The sequence below is a fragment of the Ostrea edulis genome, chromosome 9, assembly GCF_947568905.1.
Source record: "Ostrea edulis chromosome 9, xbOstEdul1.1, whole genome shotgun sequence".
Taxonomy (NCBI): Eukaryota; Metazoa; Mollusca; class Bivalvia; order Ostreida; family Ostreidae; genus Ostrea; species Ostrea edulis.
The window spans coordinates 60,760,583-60,787,414 of NC_079172.1; the positions used below are offsets into that span (position 1 = coordinate 60,760,583).

A 26,832-nucleotide genomic window follows, 5' to 3' on the forward strand; every position below is an offset into this window, starting at 1 on the left:
AACTGGACTGATCGGTGAACCTTTGTCTATATGTTACAAGAGGCAGGGGCATATAAAGCCTATATTATTATTTTATAATTTACAATATACCTTGCGGATAGTCTATTATTTTCTGCAAAAGCTGGTTACTCGTGACAGACGTCTACTTTCGCTTTCCGTTTTGAAACGGAAACGCATTTCAAGCCTGTTTTGTTACTAACGACAACAAAGCGGATTTCCACTCTGACCCACGTGTTCATTGAAGCGCACTGGACGGTTTCATGGGCAAGTTTGCAATCGGAAGTTCCGATGAATAGTTTTTAGGAGTTTGCATTCAACAAACAATTATTTTAGTTGACAAATGTACACTTTTACAAAGAAATGGAGACTATAACATTTAGAAGGCAAATGAACGGGTTAACACGCGTGGACATGGAGGAATATTTTGATGATGTCGAATTAGAAAATTTATACCAATGGATTGATAGAATTCCGTTATCGAGGCCGAAAAAGAACGTTGGAAAAGATTTTTCAGATGGAGGTAAATGAAACTGTGCATATTTAGTGAGCTTTCAATTTCGGCAAGGAATTAAATTTAATTTAAGCATGGAATCTTGCCAGGTAAATAGGTATGGACCTGGTGCAAACAGTATTTGATCCACTGCCAATGCAATGTTAGTCAATACAGATAAAAATTTATTTATTTATTATCATATCATAACAAAATACAGTTGTAATTAACTCAAAGTAATTTACAAATTATTTTAAAAATATATTATTAATGCTCATGGATTTGAATTACATAAACTGTTATCACTGGTTATAGATTATAATAATTGGTGAGGAAACTTGATATCATTAAAAAAGTAATAGTTGTAACTTCAACTCATTAATTAGGCTCCACTTCAAAATCGAATTTACTTTTCTTCATTTTTATCTATCTATTGATATATTTTTTATTTTTGTTGACAACATTTTGTCATTTTCTTCATGAAAGTTTATCCTGTAATTTATCCATTACTTCATTAACATTTCTGAAATGATCATTTCTTGAAAGTTACAGTTGGCTAGTTATATCATCAGGACCATTGATTTATTTCAATTCCTTTTCTGCTATATTTTGGATAATATTCAGTCACTAATCCTAATCCCAGGAATGAATTAAGCTCTAAATCTTTGCAATTTGGCAAGGCCATTTACCAAGAAAAATCTGGTAGACTCTAACTATACACCTGAAAAGGAAAAGTCTCCTTTCAAACTTTTTGATTTTTAATATGTCTAAAGAACTGGCAGTGTATCATAATTTTTTGGCCCTTAGACATGACAGAGTGTTAGAATAAAATGATAGATATAGTGCATTTTCTGGAAGTAAGCATTCCAAGTAAAATCAGTGTACATTTCAGCATTATTTATTTAGTGAAACATTCTAAATCCAATTTTCATCGGCAGTCACTGGTTTTAAAACTACCGAGATGCATAAAACATGATAATCAATGGGACTATGTTACAGTGACTGTTAAGTAATAAAACATATAATCAATGGGACTATGTTACAGTGACTGTTAAGTAAATAATGGAGGCACTTCTCAGTTTATGACATACTGAAAGTCATAAAAAAAATCTGTATGTAATATATTTTGGAAGTGGTTGTATCATAAGATCATCGATGAAGTTCATGGAACAATATTTTTCAAATTAATTTATTGACATACAGTGATAAATGGTAGACTTGAGAGTAGTTTAGGTGGCTTTGCCTAATCCCTATTCAATATTACATTGTTCTCCTATCACCACTCTGGGTATGGAGAAAGTTCTGTGCAAATACCGGTCCTCGATTATCCATATTTATAATTAGGTTTGGAAGTCGACAAACTGTGATCAATATATATTAGAGTAATGCACTGGATTTAAAAAAGTTCAGGTGTAGACCAAGGTTTTTCAATGAAATTTAGTTAATGAAGCTATATGTTTATGTATAATATGGTGAAACAAAATTGTTAATAAATTGGGAGTTATGATAAAGTTTGTTGAATTTCTGTTCCTAGACTTATCTCTCAGAGAGTTCAATCTGCCTCTAGATTGTTTGATTGGTGATTGATCACTTTTACTGCTTGGTTATCTCCCTTGGTCTCTAACAACTCCCATTAGTTATCCTATGCTTTTGTATGATACTGTAGTTTTTATGAATTTTAGACCAAAGACGCTTAACATCTATAGCAGTTATTATCAAAAATTTGCATTGTTCAGCTTGAGGCAAGGTAAATTACAGAATTTACCAGATGACCTCTATTTATTTATGTAACAAATTACCAGGAGCTTAATAAAATCCCAACATTGAACAAAACCAGAATTCAATGTTGATAATCTGTAAAACAATTTTAAAGAATATGATTATTTCAGAAAATTCTCATGTTGAATAATTTTCAATGTTGATGTCCTTAATCTATGGTATTGTGATGTTAAAATATCCATGAATGAAAACTGGGGGTTGGGGTGGGGGGGTGGTTGGGGAAGGGATGGTAATAATGGTAATAATTATAGATATATTAATGATACATCACTTACTTAACCTCACAAGAATCAGTTATCTCCCTTGCATAGTTTGGGAGTAAACTATCTTTATAGAGTCAAATTCTAACTACTTGTCCAAGGCATCGAGGCAGAGGATGTCGCGACAAAGAGAAATGACTACGAGTCACCTCCTGAATTAAAAATGATTATGTGTAATATTACAAGAAAACGCCATGACTTAGCGTAGGACTGCAGTCAATGGTTTAACTAACTACCCCGGTACCCGTAAACCTTGTTACAGCTACAGGTTCTACACCTTGATTCCTAATTCCATCTAACTCCTCTCTTGGAATCTTAGAGAAACTTTAATTATAATTAGATAAAACTGAGGAGAAATCTAATTATCATTAAAACTGTAGAGAAATTTTATGGTCTTTTTGCATTCATAAGTTGTTCATGTTTCTATAGGATTTCCGTATTAAAGGTTACATGAAATATTATGAAATGTGTAATTATTCAACAATGTATACTTTGAGGACCTTGGAATGGTGGAACCTCCCCCTCCCCTCCCTCTCTCTCTCCTGTCTTTGGAATGGTGGACCCCCCTCCCTCCTGTATATTCTGATGTGTTTCCATGTAACCACTTAAACTTTCCACACATGTAGGATCCCCATAACCCCTCATACCTCTTTAACACTAAAGATATGTGCATGTACACCAGTTTTTCCCTTCTGATCTAAAGACAGTTTTCCTAGTCAAGAGTTTTTGATCCACCCTGCTCCACATTTGAATTATATGTAGCCGAGCAGATCAGAAACCCATGACTTGAGAAAATGTCTACAGACATAATATTGTTTAAGGGATGACGCCGGGATATATCCAATAAACTAAATTGTTTTCTATTTATGGTTGGCCTATAGATATGCGCTTAAAGTTAAATATTAATATTCATGAATGGCATTTACGACATGGTAGTTACTGCGTTGCATATCTATAAAGTTGAGTTGAAATTCATGGGAATTCTTTTATTAATAAGCTGTTATGGGGGGTTGGGGGGGGGGGGGGGGGGGTTAAGCCAAAAAATTAGAATTGAACATTTTCACTTAGAAAATCAGTGAAAAGTTGCCCAAGTTAGATTATGTTGCCTTCTCGTGCCCACTTTTTCTGCTTCCTGTACACTTAAATGATGAACTCTTTTTACAAAGTTTTTGGGTTGTGATTTCCCAAGTCAAGTAATTAATAGCAGTGTGTTTCACAATTGGCATTAAAGTATCAAGTTTTTCTTATCTCATTTCAAATATTTATCTTCAAGGTTTCAAGTTTCCCAGTCTTTTTTTCACTCTCCTTCCAGTCATGATATACAGAAGGCCAAATTCTCCTGATACACCACAGACAGTATTGAAAGGAAAATATTTGAACAGGTCATATTTGCATTTCAGACCTAGTCATCAAACCTGCACTACCTAATTTCACTTAGATTGCCTACAGTTTAAATAGAGGCCTTCCCACATTAAGCACTTGTCTTTTAGACCCAGGGAAGTATTTGGTAGAAAAGTTGTTCTGTAAACAGAGAGTTAAATGTCTTAGTTACAATGTTTGAGATAATGAGACAGCCTAATTGTTTGAATTTCTGATTATGTCTATAAAGTTTGGAATACTTAGTTGTTAAGGACACATGAATGCAAGTCAACGAGACCCTGAGACTGGGCTTGTTCCCGTAAAACAGCACAGTATGTTATATATAAAATTATAAGCATCGATTCGACATCACCCGACACATCATTCCTCAGTTTGAGAAAGATACAACACGATTTATATTGTTGATTCAAAGATCAGGATATAGAGCTTGTGGCAGGTTTGACTGGTCAACAGGGGATGCTTACTCCTAGGCACCAGACCCCACCTTTGGTGTTTCCAGGGGTCCGTGTTTGCCCAACTATCTATTTTGCATTCTTTATAGGAGTTATGAGATTGATCACTGAACATTATCTTCACTTGTTCTGCCAATGTAAACTGTCTGTAAATCTGTAGCTCTCTGGAAAAATACTGAGTCAGAGCAAAAATAGTTTCCTCAGAGAGCTGCAGTTCTTCTGAATCAGCTAAACCTTAACCCAAAGTGAATAATGGCTAAGGTTTAGGAGAATGGCAGTGATTATCATGCCCAAGGCCACTGAACCAATCTATACAGTGTTATACATCAGTTTCTAAACTCAGGATTTTCTTTAAAATTTGTCCACGGAAAATGTAACTAAATTTCTATCACACAAAACAATTAACAAAAAAGGGGCTTTTTATTTGTGGACGTATGTTGGTAAAAATCCTCCCAGTATGAAAGCTGTACTTGATAGTACATGCTTTGTGAAGATCTTCTTTTCTCAGACGGGTCATCTGATTATGAACGATAATGAAATGTCATTTTAATCAATAAAACATGATAATGAGGCTATTGATTGAAACATTTTCATCAAAGCAGTAGCAGAAACTGGTAGAATATTAATCAATAGTGTTTAGTCCAAGTGTCATTGTTCTTATCAGTGGAAGCAGTTTTTTGTCCTGCAGGCTTCCCTACTTTTCAACATGTTCTTTTTTCCAAACACCAAACATACCTTCAAAAGTTATATATATTAAAAATGTAATGAATGGGTTTTTTGGGGGGTTGGGGATTGAAAATACTGAATTAAAAAAACTCAATCCTTTAATTAATAGAGTAAATTTACAGCACTTGATGAAATTAAGTCATATTTCATCTAAGTAAGATCATAATATTTCATAATCTGGGACCCCTGTAATTCCATGCATCTGCCTCCTCCCCCCTCTGAAACATCTTTGCCTCTTGCCCTTTTAGACAACCAAGCTGTTCCTAGGCAAAGTCCCGTGGGGATCCGGGTTAGAATAGATCCTCAGTACCCCTTGCTTGTTGTAAGAGGTGACTAAATGGGGCGGTCCTTTGGATGAGACTGCAAAAACCGAGGTCCCATGTCACAGCAGGTGTGGCACGGTAAAGATCCTTCCCTGCTCAAAGGCCGTAAGCGCCGAGCATAGGCCGAAATTTTGCAGCCCTTCACCGGCAATAGTGACATCTCCATATGAGTGAAAAATTCTCAAGTGGGGCATTAAACAATATACAATCAATCAATCAATCCCTAGGCAAGTATTTCACCTGTCAATTCTAGAAGCAGGTCACAAAAGGTATGAACCTACAAGCCTTGAAACTCCAGTTAATTATATGGACTTGAAAGCATTAATGCACGTACCGTCTGGCAGTGTAGATATCTGCAGTAGCAGCAGTACATGTATGTAGCTCTATAATTTGAACAATCACATCACAACATAGCACTCTAAAGTGGGGCATTTTTTTATGCTATTAAAACATGGTGTTTTTTTTCACAATTATAAAGGACTTATTTTGATGCTAGCTAATGAAAAGATTAGAATACATGTACTTAAATGAAGTTGTTGCAAATATTTCCTTTCCTGTATAAATTGATAGGAGCGATCTCAAAAATAAAGTTTCACAAAAATGTCTTGATCTACAAGTTGCATGCAGGCTACGCAAATGATTATTTTCTTTCCTGTATAGATTAGCAGGGGTGATATCACACATGGATTTTTATGAAAGTGTTCCAATCTGTAAATTGCAGTCTTTAGATATAATGGTAAGAATGAACTCGAGAAAGCATTTCATTCTTTGTACCTGTATTTACTTTCTCTTTCAGTGCTGATAGCAGAAATCATCAACCATTACTTCCCTAAATTAGTGGAGCTCCATAATTACTCACCTGCTGCTGCCACGAAACAGAAGATGGAGAACTGGTACCTGCTCAATAGGTAAATGTGGCTGGCTTGGATTTTAATCCTGCTCTCAACAGTTTAAGAACATGGGATTGACAAGTACTGTAAATAAACTTTTATTCATTTGTGGGAAAATTTCACAAGAACCTCATCATCGCGAATATTTCTCGCCGCAAATCAGTCCTTTAATGTCCCTCATATGTTTATGATTATGTTGGTCATGAAAATTAGTCGCCATGGACCTAGTGAGTTCATCACTGGTAAACTGTGAAATAAAGTTGTCGCAAATAAAAGTTGGTTTTACAGTAGTCACCTATTTATGAATGTGAGTGTTTTAGTTGGATCACCATTCTATTTGCAAGATGGAAGTCACAATTTTTTAACACGCTTGCAGGAATGCTATCTTGCATAATGGTCTAACTTCATAGAAATTTCAAGGTCATTGGGCAGAAAAATTCTGAAATGTGTACAAAATTCAAGCAACACATATTCCTTAACCAATCGTTATCAAACTGATGTCCCTAAGATATGAAATGCTGTTCACAAGATATTGAGTATATTTTGAATCTGATTTTACTTGTTGATGCTGTCTTATCATTCTTTTGCAAAAATCTTGGTTTTCATTTGAATTTTAGAATTTGATATCAGAGTCAAGGTCACCAGAGTGAAATTGCAGAATTCTTGAATGTTTTTGTCTATAACTGATGATTGCAAATGATGATGCTTTCTTGGACCAGTTTTCTTCTGAAAGAACCAGGGTCCCTATTGACTGTCAAGGTCAAATGACAAGGTCCTAATGATTGAAAGTAAAATCTGAATTTCCGGCCACCAGTGTGACACAAGAATTAAGCCATGTTCTTTTCTGGTTTTTATCATGCTGCTACATATAAAGGATAGGGATGCTGCATTGCATGAAGATCTGAGTTCCTTTTTATTTGTGAATTCAAATATGAAAGGTCAAGGTTACAGGTGATAAAATTCTAAATGTTCACAATCCAATTATAGATGACCCATTTCCTGGAGCCCAGATTGAGGAAAGGCAGTAATTGTGAAGAAAGTGTTATTTTCATAAATTGTTCAATAAATCTGATTAAATCCTTTTATACATGTACCGGTATCTAAAATTATCCTGCAACACATGTTGTCTTGGACATTTTAGCAAGCAGAATATTTCTATTTGTAATGACAGTATTTAAGCAGTGAAGAACAAACATCCTCCCAGGCAGCTGACAGCTATGTAACATGTTGCGTCTTTTGGATTTGGATGTTTTAATGATACACCATCACATAGATACAGTGGAATGGCATCAGAGGGAATTAAGAAATGTGACATTAATTTTTTTGTAGGCGAGTGTTACGGAAGCTTGATCTTGACCTGTCTGATGAAGTCATTCGAGCTCTGGCAAACTGCAAGCCTAAGGTGGTCGAGAAGGTTCTGATGCTCCTCCGTCTGCAAATCGACAGGAACCTACAGAGACAAGGTAGGAGCCGATTGGAGATTGATGCCGGCTTCGCCCAGAGTATGGAACAGAGTAAAGAACAAAAAAAATCACATTCTGCCCCTGCTGATGAAAACAGTCGTAAGTCTTGTGTATCCATGTGTGCTTCCTGTCCTGGCACTTGTACACAGGCATCAGGTGAAAAGGTCAAATCCTCTGCCGATCTCTCCATTTTCGAAGAAAATCATAATAAAAAAAGTTACCTTTAATGATAGGGTTTGCAAACAGGAAATCAATAACAAAAAAGTTTATGATCATAGTAAAGTTTACTGTATCTAGAAGTATTAAACTTCACAATTTTAGTACTACTTCTAGTAGTTAACATCCATAAATGTTTTTGTGAGGATGACCCTGATGTCTGCTGGCATATCCTCTCACTGTGGGCCTTCACTTTCACATTCTCTGTTGTCTGTTTATATACCAGAGCTTGGTCTTTTCACTGCATCTCACTCCACTTGCGAGGAAATAGTTCCTGGACCCGTCTCCTTTACATTGAGGGATTTGGTGTAGAGGACCAAGGCTTGATCTCTGTTTCTGATATACATGTAATTTTCAAATTTACAACTGAACTCTTTTTTTAACAATTTCATATTAAACAGGGACTTTTTCTTATCTTTATTTGTTCTTTCATCTTATACATGTAATTTTTGTGCACGAAAGTAATCATTTTGTATACCAGAAAATAGACAATTACAATGTAATTATATTTAGAATCTACTAATTGAGGAATTATCATCAACTTGGATTATATAATATGTATAATACATCTAAAAATTTACGTAATCTGAGACCTGACAAGGAAAATATATGGCTGAAACTCTGACAGGAGTGGACCTGCACACGCCATTTATTTATAACTCTGACAGGGGTGGACCTGCACATGCTATTTATTTATAACTCTGACAGGGGTGGACCTGCACACACCATTTATTTATAACTCTGACAGGGGTGGACGTGCACACACCATTTATTTATAACTCTGACAGGGGTGGACCTGCACACGCTATTTATTTATAACTCTGACAGGGGTGGACCTGCACACACCATTTATTTATAACTCTGACAGGGGTGGACGTGCACACACCATTTATTTATAACTCTGACAGGGGTGGACCTGCACTCGCTATTTATTTATAACTCTGACAGGGGTGGACGTGCACACACCATTTATTTATAACTCTGACAGGGGTGGACGTGCACACACCATTTATTTATTACTCTGACAGGGGTGGACCTGCACACGCTATTTATTTATAACTCTGACAGGGGTGGACCTGCACACACCATTTATTTATAACTCTGACAGGGGTGGACGTGCACACACCATTTATTTATAACTCTGACAGGGGTGGACCTGCACACGCTATTTATTTATAACTCTGACAGGGGTGGACCTGCACACGCTATTTATTTATAACTCTGACAGGGGTGGACCTGCACACGCCATTTATTTATAGTGGTGTTGTTACTAAAACTTCGGAGATTTTCAGAAATAATCACCATTAGAATGACCAAGTAAAGTCTTTTTTGTTGACCCTTCATATTCAGGCTTCATTAGATTGGCACAACTTTATGGTAAACTGATTTACAGTGTATAAAACTGGACTATTGATTGATTGATTGATTGAATATTGTTTAGCGTCCCTCTCGAGAATATTTCACTTATATGGAGACGTCACCACTGCCGGTGAAGGGCTGCAAAATTTAGGCCTATGCTCAGCGCTTATGGCCTTTGAGCAGGGAGGGATCTTTATTGTGCCACACCTGCTGTGACTCGGGGCCTCAGTTTTTGCAGTCTCATCTGAAGGACTGCTCCATTTAGTCACCTCTTACAACAAGCAAGGGGGTACTGAGGACCTATTCTAACCCGGATCCCCACAGGAGATATTGATGAATGCAAATAAAAAAAAAAAAAACCCACATTTTATACAATGTGATACAGACGACTTTTATTTATATGAGGAAACTTTATTCATATGATTCTCGTGAAAGTGCATTAAATTCACACACAGTACTACGCCGTTAAAAAAATGAATTTTACAACTGGAATGAAATTATTGAAGCTATTGTGTGTTTTTACTATAACGTGAGCAAAAGCAAAATGATGTTAATAATGATTAATTATAGGAATGACAAATTAAGAGAAGATCACTGTAGGTGGTATGATGCAGAGCAGGGAGTGTAAAAATATTCCATTACTTAAATCGGTGATTATAGCGGGTTAAATTTCTGAAGTATCGTTCGTGTGAATAATGTTGTAGCCGGATAATTCCTCCATTATTTGACAAGATGTGTTAGAGAGAATAGATTTTACCGATAACAGACTATTACGAAAAATAAATAAGATTTTTTTAAAAAAAAAAGGAAGATCCTGTTTGAACCCATTACTGTAGATCAATGGGTTTAGTTATTAGTGATATTGAGTTCATCAGAGCTTGGGATATAAATGAAGGATTTTAATGTTGAATCAGGATTTAATGTCGCTGGAGGATTTTGTAAGTGTTGCCATTGATTATGATTTTTTTTTAAAAAAAGAGGTATATTGATTTAGATTCTGAAATACATAATGCAGATGTACTCTCTCGTATACATAATCTTACACTTTCTCCATTGTGTATTTTTAAATCTACAACTTTTTTGTTTGAAAAAAGATTTTTTGAAAGAACATGAAAAAGACATTTTTGCCAAATTTAACGATTTTGAAAACATTTCTGTGGAGTTTTCTAAAAAGTGTGGATTAATTATTAGTTATTAGACATGGAAGAAAAATTAGATATAAAATTCCACAACCCCCTTTTTATCAAGTGACCTTAACCTTTATGTAAATGACCTTGAACATCAAAAGACCGTGTATCTCATTTAACCAAATATATGAAGTTTCCTTATAAAAGTCATGTTATACAGCATATCTGTAAGTTTTTGGTCATTTAATGATGGCTAAGAGGGACACGTCTTAACAAAGCAAATAAAGATGTTTAGAAATTATCTAATTTTGATACTACTATATTGAAATGCAGGAATATATATGATTTGATTCCATAAAAATTTAATGAATCATTATAACATACAGAAAAATATGAAATAAGATTTCTTAAAGTACACCTTAAATTGTTCACTTCCTATCTTCAATTCAAAACCTTTCGTGATACATCAGTGACCTTGTTAGGACAATTTTATAAGGCTGATTACAAGGAAGAGAAGAACAGTGAAGTAAATGTATCAGTTTCACAGTAGTTTGGTGAGATTAAGCTCATTTAATACCGGCAGCTAGCTTCTACAGTATGTAAAGGATTAATATGAATTATTTGGAGAGATTATTTTAATCCTGGAATGGAAATACAATAAGTGTAAGTAGGCAAAGCAATGGACTTTAAAGTGTGGGTAGATTAATAGTGTAAGACCCAGGACAATCCACGGAAAATAGTTAAATATAGTCTCACTGCTTAGGGGCTTTTGATGTAAATTCTTCATCTTCAATCAAGTGTTATTTCATGTTTACCCAAAGAATATAAATGTCAAATGATTGGTACATACTCTCTAACGTGTAAGGAGATCTTCACTATATAAATGTCAAATGATTGGTACATACTCTCTAACTTTATTAGTAAGGAGATCTTCACTATATAAATGTCAAATGATTGATACATACTCTCTAACGTGTAAGGAGATCTTCACTATATAAATTTCCCATGATTACTAGTAATTGTGATACCTATTCAAAAGTCCTATTCAAGTTGATATTGGATAATGGCTAAATTTCACAAAGCTAATTTAAGTTAACTTAAATCTTTAAACTTTACACAAGTGATAGGAGTATAGTCATGATTTGAGTATAGGTACAGAAGAAATCATTATTACATTAAAAAAAATCTTGTGACTCCCACTGTCACTCAGGTGAGCAGAATGTCCCATGGTTGTGACTCCCACTGTCACTCAGGTGAGCAGAATGTCCCATGGTTGTGACTCCCACTGTCTCTCAGGTGAGCAGAATGTCCCATGGTTGTCACTCCCACTGTCACTCAGGTGAGCAGAATGTCCCATGGTTGTCACTCCCACTGTCTCTCAGGTGAGCAGAATGACTCATGGGTCTCTAGGTATTTTGTGTATCTCTTGACCTTAACTTGTTACTGATGGTCAGTTTGCCATTTAATTTATTTAATCCTGCTAAGATTTGCTGCTCTATCAAGGGTAACATTGTGCAGATTAACAGGCCATCGTCATTCATGGCTTTTTGACAATGGCAGTAAGCGTGGATAAGTTGGGACTGTTTTTCTGATTGGAAACCAATGCTAACAATGGAGGCTATGTTTCCAATGACATGTAGCAGGAATGCTTTTGGTTTTACGATACTGTGAATTTTTTCAGACCAATTAACTTCAAAATTCCTTTCATATCCGTGACACTAGTAATTTGGAACTTTTCAAATTTTCATTTGATGGATTTAAAATACATATAATTGGAAAATAACTATGGATTACAGTGAAAGATTTAAGAGATATTCACGGACTGACTCGAAAGATAGTCGTAGTAAACTTAGGTCCAAAGAAAGTCGCAATGGGTCTTTAACTATGAAACCCAGCTCTAACGAGAGTAACGACGAAGCTGTAATTTACGGAGGTCAAACCTCGCGCAGGGTGAGCGGGGAGTTGAAAGGAAGACTAAGAGAATATAATAAAAAAGAGAGTGGAGAAGTGAACGGCAGACAGAGGGGCAGTAGTGAATTCAATCGTAAAAGTGCAGAGATTTATCATAGCAATAAATCCAGTAGGGAGGGTGGAGAATTGAACAGCAGGGGGAAAGCAAGTGCAGAAAATAACAGTGGTAAACACACATCGAAAACCAAAGATCGCAGAAGACAAACGAAAGAACCACAATCTCAAATGGGTAGGCTCTATGTACAGATATGATTGTATGTGAATCTCTCGATTTAGCTGATGGAAAATGCATCCACCTTTGTAATTATAGTAGTAAATGCCTACATGTAATATGTTTTGAGAGATTTTCTGGGAAACAAATTGGGTGTTTGAAAGGAAGGTTTGGTATTTCAATCTTCTCGGCCTTAATATAATCAAAGGAGCCAAATACAACCTTCTGTATATACAGACGCCTGGTATTGAATATATGTGTAGAGTGGGAAATAATATTAACATAAAGAAAGTTGACTTTGCACTAGACTTGTTTCAAAATGAAATTGATAAATCACTGGGAACTCTCGATGATTGACAGAGCAGACCAGAGGGTGATTAATTCTTCATTCTTTACAGTGTATCAAAGTGCTCTATGTTAAATAATATTCAGTAAAATTGAAACTTTTGAACAATAATGATCAGTTTTTGGAGGTTGATAATGAGGCATGCTGTTGTACTGTGCACGAGATAGCAAGGTTTAACACGGTAGCTCCGACATGCAAACAGGTGCTAATAGTGCAACACAGCAGATATTTTATGTCCAGTTCCATCGATTTTTAGTTTTCAATACTGATTAAAGTCCAAGATGTATGGTCTACTGAAATTAGCTCTTCCTATTGATTGATTAGTTAGAGGGTTGATGGTGTCAGTGTTGCTAGGAAAGGGGCCTGTCAACACTCGAAACCCACATCTGTTACAAAGTTTCTTTTACCTAAAATATACTCGGAATGAATGTTAGGTTATAATGATCTTAAATGTTTACACACTGAAGTGAAACTTCTTTTGATAGTCGGAAGTTTAAAGTTCTTCAATGAAGACCACCAATTGATACTATAAGCATCTACTATAGAGCTTAAAACAAGTTTAAATCCTTTATATTTAGGTTTTGATTAAACAATGAGAAATGTACTTGCCAAATAATTTTCTCACATGGTTATTTAAAGATAATATCCGTACATGAGGAGAAATTATGGAATTTTCCCAAAACGGATATCATGATATTGTATTTAAAATTGTGAGAGAAAGAAACATGATAAAAAATCATATAGTCTAAGAGCAGACACAGACGAAATCGAGGTCTTTTCGTAGTCACATGTCTGTGCTGTTCGTTTTATCTGTCAGAATTTGTGTAGACTGTGAACGACTTTAATACGTAAATACTAACTCCTGTTTCTATGATGATTGTCTCTGTTTATACAATCACGAGAAAAGGAAATCGCGGCTCCGTTCCGTTGGGACACATTCAGTAGAGATTATGATGCTAGCAAGATTTGTGAAATTTACAATGATGGGTGGAGTTTTCTGATCCTAAAGCTAAATTACATGCAAAATTAATGGACTTCTCACAATAGATAAGGAATCTTCAGAGCTAGATGGGAATGGACATTTTCTGTATGCCACAGCAGATGATTGTAATCAATTTTTGAATAAAAATATTATTTGAAAGAAAAATTCAGTGCCACAAATTTAATCTCAATGATAACATTAAATTCTTATTTTCTGCTTTCATTAAATTATACATGTAATAATGCTCTCTATTTCTATTAATCTTCTGAATTCATTAATTAAATATTTGACATGTCTTGTTTAATGTCTGAGTATATTAGTATTCTGTTTGAATAGCAACAATAGTGTTTCTTTTTATGAATATATGCCTCATTGATTATTGATTAAGTTCTTGCATTCTTCATAAAGCACCCAGAAACTTTTTTGGCTATTGCAAACAATTTATTTACTTCTGTAATTGTAAAACATGAATTAATTATGCATTATTTATGAAGCTCATTTTCAATTCTGTTAACCTACACAAATTGTTTGATAAGAAACTGAGAAACGTTGGCAAATGTTTAATGAAATGCAACTTTTTGTTTCAGAGGCGCTAGTTCCTGTAAAAACAGGAAGGTCCTCTCCGGGAAAACTGGCATCTCCACGGAAACTAGGAAAGGGAGAAATTCCCCACAACCACCCAGACCGATCGTAAGTATAATGGCCTGCTCTTTAGACAAGTGGGTCAGGGAGGGAGAAAATGTGACCAGCCAGGTACTGATTTGAACTAAGGACCTTTGTATTGTAGTACAGACTATACCACTTGAAGAGTTTTGGTCACTGGTTCGAAACCGTTTCACTGCAATGTTTTCTTAAAGTTGTTGCTGATCTACACGTTATATTGTCGTCAACTATCTCTGCAGTCGTGTAATCTTTGTTATTTTTCTGCAGAAGAAAGTTGAACAACAGATTTGATGTGTACAATCATTACCGACGGGATCTGAGTTCCAACACTTAAAATACATGTACCTATAATAAAACAGGAATGTATTTCGAAAACATGCATATTGCATGATCATCATGTTCTATATGGTCTCCAAAATTTGGGCATTTGCTCCGAAATTATATTGTACTTGAGCAAGGATCTTGATGTATATTATTTCTTGCCTATTCATTAACCAAAATGATCTAAATTCAGAAAATTGACATAATAAAAATAACATTTCCCCTTCATTTTTACATAAAATTAATTTTTTCATGCAGTTTTCCTTTCAGAAAAATATCTATGAGTGCAGACTTGGACAAATGATGTTTATGCAATATATTCAAGTGACAGAAAAATTATATTAGATATTGCATTTCTAAATAACTGTTAATCTTATAGACAAAATAATGAGAAACTGTGTTGGACATGATTTCTTTTATTGAATGACATAAAAGTTTAATATCTTCCTTAAAATTTTTAGGGTGTCTGAGTATCGTAGTGAGTTAATGCACTTGTATCTCACCGCTGCGACCCGAGTTCGATCTTTAGGATCGGCAGTGGGTGTATGTGAGAAGTTAATGTGGTCACCCGCTTGGAGACGTGGGTTTTCTCCCATATCAATAACCTCTTCGTGCAAAAATCCCAGCTGTTGTAGAACGTGTTTGTTAATCATCATAAAATAAATATTAAGTTTAAACTTTTCAGTTTTAGGGGGGGGGGGGCTGAAAATAGCTGTTATCATTTTATATATGTATTTTATTCTTATCGCTGCAATAACCCAGATTCAACTTTTACTCCTTTTGCATACATTAGCACAAAGATATTAAAATTCATGTTGCTAGTTTTGTATAATTATTTGGCCTCTGAATTGTATAGGGAAAAGAAAAACCAACTCCTTAGGTAAATTATGACAGTGTTTCTACAATCTCACACATATATCCGTAGTCCTCCCCACAATTTACAGGGTTTTTTTTCTGCACAGCTTTTTACGACTGATGCTTTAATTTTTTCCATTAATATACCTAAGTGAAGAGTTCAAAATTTCCTGTTGAAATATTTGTAATTGTCTATGTACACACTTCACTGGTGTGAATGTGTTTTCTGCTTTTTGAACAGAAATCCTTGATGTAGTGATATTATTCTAGATTTGCTTATGTTTCAAAATTTTGAAGCAGAGGAAAAAAAAATAACTTCACCCTTATTTGTAGCATATAGCACCCTGTATTCCTATTAAATAATATATCTCACCCTTACTAAAAGAAATAGAGTGTATTGATATTTTATCGTATAAGTACAAAATGTGTGTTAAGAAATAAATTTCAAAATACACGAGGGTATGAACTGTTATGCTGCCTGCTGAAATGCTTCAGGAAGTATGTTAGTATGCTGGTGTGAAGCATCACAGTTCATACCCTCGTGTATTTTTCAAAGATGAAATTCATTTTTTCATATTTACATTTTACTTTTTACATTTCTGTTGGAATTCCCAGGCGTACTATATTCATCAAGATTCATACGCACATTGTTCACATTCATGAGGAAATGACTATCATTTCAATTGGTAAAGATTTCAACGATAAAAACATTGGAAATGTAAATATTAAGAAGCAAATTTCAAAATACATGAGGGTATTAACTGTTCCGCTTTACGCTGGCATACTTCATGCAGAGTACGTGTTAGCGAAAAGTTTGTCAGCATGAAGCACTGCAGTTCATACTCTCAGGTATTTTCAAAATGAAATTAATTTTTTTATATTTATACTCTACTTTCATTTCTGTCAGAATTTCCAGCCATTGAAATAGACGTACTATATCTGTTATCTGTATTCATACATCGGTAATATTCACAACTGCAGTGCATTCATGGCTATATCATTACAATATGTGAAAATATCAAAAGCAATTGGAAATGTAGATATTTTTTAATATTATTACAAACATGGAAATGTCATTAATTATCATTTTTTATTTTTATGCATTGTTTTCAGTATTCTGTATGATGATGAATTTTATCCAGACGTTTTGAGGTGAAATTTCGAGGAACTACTTTTTAAGTGTCGCATTGAAGTGATGTCACATATTGCGACTTTCCGTGTTTAATCATTGGTTTGATTTGTTTTCTTTTTTAACAACTGTGTTTAGAAAAACTGTTAAACAGTAATCCAAATATTTCAGAATTACAGAAATAAGAATGCAATCAAATGCCCTTAGGAAATTTGATATATGGCAACGCCCAAGGTATATATGTTTGATGGAGCTATCATCTGGCTGGGGGATTGCAGCACATGATTACATATGACATGTTTCGGTCACATCACTATGGCAACAACATTCATTAATGCATTGGATTTTTTTTTCTTTTACCAGAATATTAATATTAATAGTCTCAATACATTATAGACAGGCACTGCTTTATTATATATATATATACTGTCAATGTTTAGGGATGTGGTGTGATTTTAGGATAAGGTGAATTTTGAGTGTTTCCATGGTTACAGTGCATTGATGTAAGTTTTTTTCCTGTGTGGTATTAATTGGCATGTTGGTGACTGACTACACAAAATTTAATGATCCTGTATTGAACTTAGAAAATTCTGCGCATGAATGAAAAAAATCAGTGCATGAAATAGTGTATAACTGAAGTTTACTTTAAAACTCTGCATGAGCTACTTTTTTATTTACAGATTCTAGTTGATGTATTTCCCTTTCAATTTACTTAGGCTAGTTCCCCTTGTTCTGATGTTTTAGACCACTAGAGTTCTTCCAATCACCAACAATATAGATATTTAGATTTTATAGATCTTGCAGTGTCTGCAAGAGTTATGTCCCGTGCTATACACTAAGAAGGTTGGCTGTTAAGGTGTCCTATAGATGTGAAAGCTACTGTGATCATAAGGAAATTTTCATCCATATGTGCATAAATGTAATGTGACCAACTTAGAACATTAGAGTGATATGAACTGAACTGTGTACATAATATTAGTGATACTTACTGCAATATTTTTAATGGCCGGGATTTACATACATAGTTACTGGGATCATTCTGTGTGGGATTTACAGTTTCAGTGGGGCAATTTTTTGTGAGATTTGATGATCAAGTTAATGGAAAATTTTGTATGGGATTTACATAGTTACTGGGACAATTTTATGATGGGATTTACAATTACTGGGACAATTTTATGATGAAATGTATACATACTAGTTATTAATTTAGTACAATTTTATGATGGCTAGGATATTTGCATTTACTGGGACAGTTTTATGATGGGATTTACGTTGTTACTGGGACAATTTTATGATGGGATTTACGTAGTTACTGGGTAATTTTATGATGGGATTTACGTAGTTACTGGGATAATTTTATGATGGGAATTACATAATTATTGGAACAATTCTATGATTACATAGTTACTGGGGAAATTTTTTGATGGGATTTACATAGTTACTGGGACAATTTTTTTTTTGATTTATGTATAGTTATACTGGGTTAGTTACTGGGACAGTTTTATGATGGGATTTATGTATAGTTATACTGGGTTAGTTACTGGGACAGTTTTATGATGGGATTTATGTATAGTTATACTGGGTTAGCACTATGTAGGATTGAGTATATGACACTAGGACTGATCTGTCTTGGATCTATATACACTGTAGTTACTGCCCTACAGACAGCTCTATGAGGGATTAACATAAATACCATTCTGTATCGTGGACATCAATATTTGGACAACTCACTGCCTGAGTCGGACAAGATCTACGAAATAGTTTTCAAACTTCAGCTTAGCTTAATCCTAAGTCGTTAACCTTACATGCTTAATATTTAAATGCTGTGTGGTGCATTTTAACATTTTTAAAAAAGATAAAAAGTACAAAGGCTTGTAATTGTAGAGTAATTCATTTTTGAATTAAACTTTTTGAGAACTATAATTCAATTTTTAGATAACGGTGCAAACATGATAAAGTGTTGACTTTACATATTCTTATAAAAACAAACAGTAAATTGGTTTAATTTAAAATTATTTATTTTGTATTCATATTTTTATTTGAAATGTTTACATCATGTTTTGAAGTATTGGTGTAAAAATCAAGGGCGGATCCGATGATTTTGGGTATGTAAAAAAACCCACTTACTGCCCAGTTCTTAGTAGTACACTGCATTTAGTCAGACCCATACGCAGATCACGTCACTGGCTTATCTCCCCTTAACATATAATCAGAGTATTCTATGATTTGCTGATAGTGAAATTAATTCTAGTACTTTTAATTAATATTGGAATTCTTGTTGAATGGAGAATTACAAATCAGCGATACTGTATGTGTATTATAATAATTAAAAATGTCAGTTTATTCAAAATTTAACACAATGGTAGATTATGATCAGGACTGTTTTGTTTATTTCGGCATGCAGTAAATAAGTTTGGTCACCTCATCCTCCAAAATATAACACTGATAAGAGCTCACATACGGTACCGCTTTATAAAATCATACTATGAAGTACTGCTTTATAAAATACTATGAAGTACTGCTTTATAAAGTACTATGAAGTACTGCTTATAAAGTACTATGAAGTACTGAGAAGATGTACAGTTCTTTTAATCACACACTGAGTAGCTAGTATATAAACAATTATATGTACCTTTACATTCATAATGAAATCAAACTTGTGTACAATTTTATCGATAAGTGGTTTGGAATTTGTATATTGTATTGAATAGGACAGCAGATATGTAACATTTGTTTATTTATGAGAATTTCTTCCCTGATCATAGTACACTTGTAGAAACTTGTTTACATCGGGTGCTTGTATACACAATATAGCAGTACAGTGTATCATTCATACACCACTGTAAGGAGTGTAACCATGAGCATGAAATAGTACAGGGACATACAGACTCTTTGTTTGTCAGTCCTCACCTTAAGTCTTGATCATAACTTTTGGGCCATTCAAGAAAGACTAATAAAGCGACTTCATGTTAGTCAAATGAAAGGCTAAGGTCAAAGGTTAAGGTCAAATTTTATTTTTGGCCAAAACATATGAAATTATAAAAATTCATTTATGTAAAGAGCCAAAGTCAAAACTTTTTTGGTTCAAGGTCATCTGTGAAGGTCAGTCTTTCTTCTTCCTATAAAAGGATTTAAGAAAAATTCAGATATAATTATGTCACAAACACACATTTTTCTTGTAATACTGTCATTCTGTTCATTAAGAAAACCACTCCAACAAATCATATTGAAAAAACTACTTTAATTAGAATTATATTTCATGAATGATGCAGTCATTGTAGGTGATTGTGTCATTTCAGTTCCTACCATTTTGAGAGTCGTGGATTTTACGACCCATCCATCTACTTATATCCAACAACTGACAATGTACCCCGCAGTTACCTAGAGGAGAAGGAAATGGAATGCCTGGCTAAGGACGAGACTATTAGGGTGAGTTGTGATACATCAGACAATGGAGCGCGGGACTGAATTATTTATTACAGAATAATCCTGCTCCGTGTCTCTGAGACTTTGTCAGGACTGGGTGAACTACTAGCCTGCTTTGGCAGCCATCCTTACTAGGAAGTCCTTTGAGCTTTGTCCTTAATAATAAAGTCGTAACAATTTCCACTTACAGGATTTGATGTCAGTCTTAGATTGTCAGTCAGCCTCCAACAGAAATCACTTAAAGCTGAGCTGAGAGCATTGAATGTTTATAAATTGTATTAACCAGCTACACAGAGTGCAACATCATGTGACCGAGATCTGAACGAGCAGGCCTCAGATTAAAAGTTTCTTCCATTTTTTTTTGGTCTGGTACATTGAAATACTCATTGATTTTAAAAGTCACAGACTTGTATCAATTCCACTAGATTTACCCAGCAGCCTGACATGGCTTCAGACTCCGGTAAAGAAGACTCAATTCACCAGCAATATGTATACCATAATAGTGAAGCAGCACTGCACTCTATTGATGGTCAAAGCCTGGGCTTTAACAGTCCTAATGGCCCGGACTATGGCAGTCCTGATGGCCTGGGCTGTGACAGTACTGATGACCTGCGCTGTGACAGTCCTAATGGCCCGGACTATGGCAATCCTGATGGCCTGGGCTGTGGCAGTCATGATGGTCTGGGATTTAGCAGTCCTGATGGCCCAAGCTGTGGCAGTCCTGATGGCCTGGGCTATGGCAGTCCTTGTGGTTTGGGCTATAGCAGTCCTTATGATCTGGGCTTTAGCAGTCCTAATGATCTGAGCTATGGCAGTCCTGATGGTCTGGGCTGTGACAGTCCTGATGGTCCGGACTGTGGCAGTCCTGATGGTTTGGGCTGTGACAGTCCTAATGGCCCAGGCTGTGACAGTCATGATGTTCTGGGCTGTTGCAGTCCTGAGAGCCCATGCTATGACAATCCTGATAGTGCAGGTTGTGGCAGTCCAGACGGCATTAAGGCTTTGACAGTTTGATAGCCCGGGCTACGGCATTCCTGATGTAGAAACATGTACTGTAAATCACTTATATATGTCACGATACTAGTTCCGCGATTTGACTTGTTTTGTAGATGTTAAATACGAAAGTGAACAGATTAGAACAACTAAACAGGATTAAAGAAGAGAGACTCACAGACATGAAATACCAGCTTGTCAATGACTTTAGAATACTTCGCTTTACCAACAAAAGACATTTCCTACGATAATCTAATTTTTGGCACATCACAATCCCTGATTTGTCCCACTGAATTTTTTCTTGACTAGCAGCAATATTCACTATACCCTCTACTAATGGATACTGTAGTTCCCATCAGGAGTTCATGAATTGATGTTTTCAAATGTAGAGGGGTTCTTATTTTCAATTTTCAGTCTATAACGACAAAAATTCTTTTGTCTAAATCACATTCAACAGAAAAAAAACCTCCCCAAATAAACAGAATATTCTTCTTCTGAGAACGAAATCATTTATGAACTCAGGAATTTTACTTTTTTGTAGATACTGAATTCCAAAATCAGGAGATTAGAACATCTCATACAGCTTAAAGATACGCGGCTCCTTGAGCTCCAGGGACAATACAGTCGTGAGCAGAGACTGTATTACATGGCCGCTAGAAATAATATTTTACGATAACACAACATTAATATCGTATTCTTCTCATTTCATTAACATCACCTCAATGTTTATTTCAGTGTACCCTCTTGCTTTGCTCACTATTTTTATGTTATAGTCTTGACTTAACTTTAAGTTTTTTCCGTGAATTGAATGCTACTCACTCTTACTTTACGTCGACTGGACTTGGGGAAACCTATTGCATGTTCACCATTTTTTCATGTCATATTTTGTAGATGCTCAATTCAAAAATTCGACGACTTGAACACCTCTTACAGTTAAAAGAAACCAGAATGTTAGATCTACAAGGGCAATTAGCAAGAGAGCAAGGCCTGTACTACGTAACCAGCAGGAAAAATGTTGTCAAATAAAAACACACCTCTCCGCCTTGAGCAGAGAGATTAAACCATGTGATCCAATGCATATTGCAGCGCGACAACAGTATTGTGAAACATTTTCTCGAGACCATCCTCTCTTGCTTGTGTCTTTGTGTGTATTGTCTCATCATGTATATCAAATGACCAATCACAAGTTCTCTAACAAGTGGTGTGTGGGAATCTCCTACTAACTTATGTAACAAGCATGATCACTGGGTCTGGATTGTGCTGAATTGACTGTGATATTTTTCTGTGATAATTCAGATTATCAGTGTATATATACATTCACATCTCCAATATTTTATTGAGTTATAGTCAATATATTTGGTGTTAATCACCTCCATTGTAATTGAGGTCACTGATTGCTCAGACTAGTTTTTTCTTTCATTATATAAAATTAACACAGAATTTCTTTTGCTTGCTTCTAAAAAAGACTCGTAGTGTGAGGATGTAATGCTTTCATAGTGTTTGCCTTGGATCAGTTGAAGCAACTCTAAATTCGTGTATCATACGAATGACTTATTATCTAAGTAAAGATTTATCAGTGTTGCCCATCAACTCAAGCTTGCTTTATTTTGAGAGTTCAAAGCTTAGGAAATTTTATGGCACCTTTCGTGAGACACCAGAGGGCAGCACCTGGCTGTAGATCCTCCTACCCCCTTTTTTTATCTCCCTTTATTTTAAAAGGGTTTTTTTTATCAAATTTTCAAACAATTTATCTGTGGGGTGTAGGGGTGTGTTAATTACTGTTGGGGAATGAAGCCTCTTTGGAGAAATTCTAGAATTCACATTGTAAATAGTGTACATAAGTCAAAATAACTCTAGACTCCTAATGAAGGCTTATAACCCTGAGTGTGAAGAATTCCGTGTTTGCCAAAGTGTTGTACATAAGAAAAGGGCAACTAATACTCTTAACAGTTATACATCCTAAATTTGTCATCAAAACTAAAATCACTATCTAAAGAAAATATTTGTATGGAAAGGGGTTTTCCTTGTTAGTAATATTTCTCAACAATTATAGTACAATTATAGTACATAGTAAATAGTCATTTTTGTTTGGACTCTTTTAACTTGTGTTCTCAAGCTTCTTTGTTCTGTCTGGCTTATTTTATGAGGTCTAGATATTTTTTTTTTTTTAAAATCTGTCTTTTTATACTTTCTTTTGTGTTTTTACAAATCTGAACATGCATGAATATGTCAAAATTTGGAATTCTGTGTAGAATGAATATTTCTAGTCTTATCTTATATAATTGTGCTGTGCATTTATATGTTTGAAATACAGGGAACTGTCATCCATCATTAATTCAAAAAGTGTATAATTAAATTATATGTCAATTTTTGTTAAAAAGACAAGATTCGTCGTCGATTTTTTATGTATGGACAATCAATACCGGTTCCTGTTTTGTATTCATGTATGAAAGCAATGTCAATTGTTTTTACGTTTTCATTGGGAAAAAAATCTTTTTGCTCCTTAAATGATGGTGTTTTTGATTTGTTCACAGAATGTTTGAAATTTATATACAAATTTTGTGTTATGCAACATGTTTGGGCTTTGTGTTCAATCTAATTGAGGAAAGAATTACAGTGATTTGGCTACAATCATTACAAGCTGTATATCACACTGACTCTTCACACAGAGAGTTGGGAGGAAATGTCTGAATGCCTTCTTTTGTGTTGATGTATACAAAAGTTACCATTATTTATGTAAAAGAGATATATTTATTTACAAGTTCAATTAAACTCTTTCTACCAGACCATGTCCTTTTTCTTATTAAATTGAAGATATTTTATTGTCAATATATGAAAGACGAAAGGAATGGGCACAATTTCTTAAAACTTAGAGCACCCTTTCCTTTTTAGGTCACCTGAGTAAACTCAGGTGACCTATTGCAATTGGTTGTCGTCCGACATCGTGCGACGTGCGTCGTCCATTAACAACTTCTTTCCAGAAACTACTGGGCAGCCAATCTTGACCAAATTTGGTATGTAGCATCTGTAGGTGAAGGAGAATATCTATTCTCCATGTGACCTAATGACAGTATATAGAATCCATATCCACCCTCCATGTGACCTAATGACAGTATATAGAATCCATATCCACCCTCCATGTGACCTAATGATATGGAATCCATATCCACCCTCCATGTGACCTAATGACATGGAATCCATATCCACCCTCCATGTGACCTAATGATATGGAATCCATATCCACCCTCCATGTGACCTAATGACAGTATATAGAATCCATATCCACCCTCCATGTGACCTAATGACATGGAATCCATATCCACCCTCCATGTGACCTAATGACATGGAATCCATATCCACCCTCCATGTGACCTAATGACAGTATATTGAATCCATATCCACCCTCCATGTGACCTAATGACAGTATATAGAATCCATATCCACCCTCCATGTGACCTAATGACATGGAATCCATATCCACCCTCCATGTGACCTAATGACATGGAATCCATATCCACCCTCCATGTGACCTAATGATATGGAATCCATATCCACCCTCCATTTGACCTAATGACAGTATATAGAATCCATATCCACCCTCCATGTGACCTAATGACATGGAATCCATATCCACACTGTATCAGTTTTCTGTGAAAACCAAAGAAGCATCCTCACGTATTATAGAATCAGGTTTACCCCACAATCCCTGAGGCCACAATAGAGGTTCCAAGTTTTCCATAGATACATAGAAACATTCTTTAAGAATTCCCATCTGGAAAACAACATTTGATAGATTGAAGTGTATGTAGTCTTAAAGTAAATTCAAGTTAGTTTACACCATAACCCATGGTCAGGGTAAGCTTGAAGTTTTAAACAAGAATCTCTCCAACAAAAATTCATTAATAATTTTCTTTAAAAGAGCTTGTGGGGGGGGGGGGGGGGGTTACTTTAAAATCTTTCCAATAGCATATTTGATGATTACAGTTTGTAAAAGTGATATGCCAGCATGTACTACAGTCCCTAGGATGTGCAGCGTATATAGTTCAGACAAATACTGTGCATTGTTGAGCAGAAGGGAGAAAATGCAACGGATCAGACCGGATTTGTCTTCAGACCCTATGAATCTGTAGCGGTCGGACAGATTCGATCGCCGGTGGCCAGATAGCTGAGTTGGTAGAGCACCTGACCAGAGATTCAGGGAACCCGGGTTCAAACCCCGGTCTGGTCCGTTGCATTTTCTCCCTTCCTGTTACATTTGGTGCCTTAGACCAGCTCCTAGAACTGACAGGTGAAAATGCCTGACAGGGGATTAAGATCCTGGGTTGATGTCTTCAAGTGTGAAGACATTTAAGGAGGGAGGAATGTACTGGTCAGCTGGATTTGATCGCCAATGGCCAGATAGCTCAGTTGGTAGAGCACCTGACTATAGAATATAGGGGGACCAGGTTCGAATCCCAGTCTGGTCCGTTGCATTTTCTCCCTTCCTGTAACAAATCTCTAGTCAAGGGCTCTATCAACTGAGCTATCTAGCCACTGAACTCGTATGATTGCTATATTCCTCCCTCTTTGAATTGTGTTCAACCTCAAAGACACACAATTCAGATTATTTTTGCCCAGGCAGAACTTTCACCTGGAAGTCCAGGAGTGGTCAATGGCACCAAATGTAACAGGAAGGGAGAAATTTCAACAGACCAGACCAGGATTTGTACCAAGGCCCCCTGAATCTCCAGTCAGGTGCTCTACCAACTGAGTTATCTGGCCACCTGTGATCAAACGCGTATGACTGCTACATTAACAAGGTGACTAGGGTGAGCATTGTTTATACAATTGATTGATGTTAAACAAGTAACAATGGATATGTAGACATGCTTTAGAAATTGAATACCATATATTGGGTATTTTTGCAGAATTTGCAAAAAGGAAAAATCTGCAAAAATTACAATCACAAAATATACATACATGCTCAGAGGTGCAGAAAGGTATAATGCAACTGCAGAAATTAGAAATGCAGAATATAAATTGCTACCCTTTACGGATTAAATTGCAAACATTTCCAACCATAGAAAATACCTGTTTTACGGTAATTCAAAAAGAAAGGATTACACACTTTCAGAGCCCTAGCTCTTCATTCTAAAATTGTAAGCAATATCAAACTTTACAATTTGTAAATCACACATTTATGTCAAAAGTTTATCACACCAGAATCATTGGGAATGTCTTCTCACACCAATCCCACCCTCACCATAGTCACACCAATCCCACCCTCATCACAGTCACACCAATCCCACCCTCATCACAGTCACACCAATCCCACCCTCATCACAGTCACACCAATCCCACCCTCATCACAGTCACACCAATCCCACCCTCATCACAGTCACACCAATCACACCCTCATCACAGTCACACCAATCACACCCTCACCATAGTCACACCAATCCCACCCTCATCACAGTCGCACAAATCACAC

The 26,832-nt window shown here is 35.5% G+C and overlaps 2 protein-coding genes across 18 annotated transcripts in view; one reads left to right on the forward strand and one right to left on the reverse strand.

Moving 5' to 3' along the window:
* Positions 1-244, reverse strand: part of LOC125658175 (telomerase protein component 1-like) — a 52,655-nt gene extending 52,411 nt beyond the window's left edge. The window contains exon 1 of the mRNA XM_056149776.1: positions 91-244. The gene's annotated coding sequence lies outside the window, so the exon portion shown is untranslated. The remainder of the gene's footprint in view (positions 1-90) is intronic.
* On the forward strand, positions 3-24,148 carry LOC125657494 (sperm flagellar protein 1-like). 17 transcript variants are annotated; one of them, XM_048888073.2, is made up of 9 exons: positions 3-520; positions 6,207-6,318; positions 7,630-7,862; positions 14,563-14,665; positions 17,115-17,177; positions 19,010-19,048; positions 20,243-20,372; positions 21,904-21,988; positions 22,254-24,148. In XM_048888073.2, exons 1-9 carry the CDS (start codon positions 361-363, stop codon positions 22,280-22,282), a joined length of 954 nt encoding a protein of 317 aa, XP_048744030.2. In that variant the 5' UTR covers positions 3-360; the 3' UTR covers positions 22,283-24,148. The 17 variants fall into 17 exon arrangements, with proteins under 17 accessions (XP_048744030.2, XP_048744028.2, XP_048744034.1 ...); XM_056149787.1 differs by lacking the exon at positions 17,115-17,177 and adding an exon at positions 15,816-15,839 and having other exon boundaries at positions 4-520; positions 7,630-7,763; XM_056149782.1 differs by lacking the exon at positions 17,115-17,177 and adding an exon at positions 15,816-15,839 and having other exon boundaries at positions 5-520.
* Positions 24,149-26,832: the final 2,684 nt, after the last annotated feature.

Excerpts from the sequence above, each read along its gene's own strand:
- LOC125657494 (XM_048888071.2), top strand. The coding sequence starts at position 361 with ATGGAGACTATAACATTTAGAAGGCAAATGAACGGGTTAACACGCGTG. Across the intron at positions 7,863-14,562 it reads CCCTGCTGATGAAAACAGTC|AGGCGCTAGTTCCTGTAAAA; the intron begins GTAAGTCTTGTG and ends TTTTTGTTTCAG. Across the intron at positions 19,049-20,242 it reads GGCGGATCCGATGATTTTGG|TTCCTACCATTTTGAGAGTC; the intron begins GTATGTAAAAAA and ends GTGTCATTTCAG.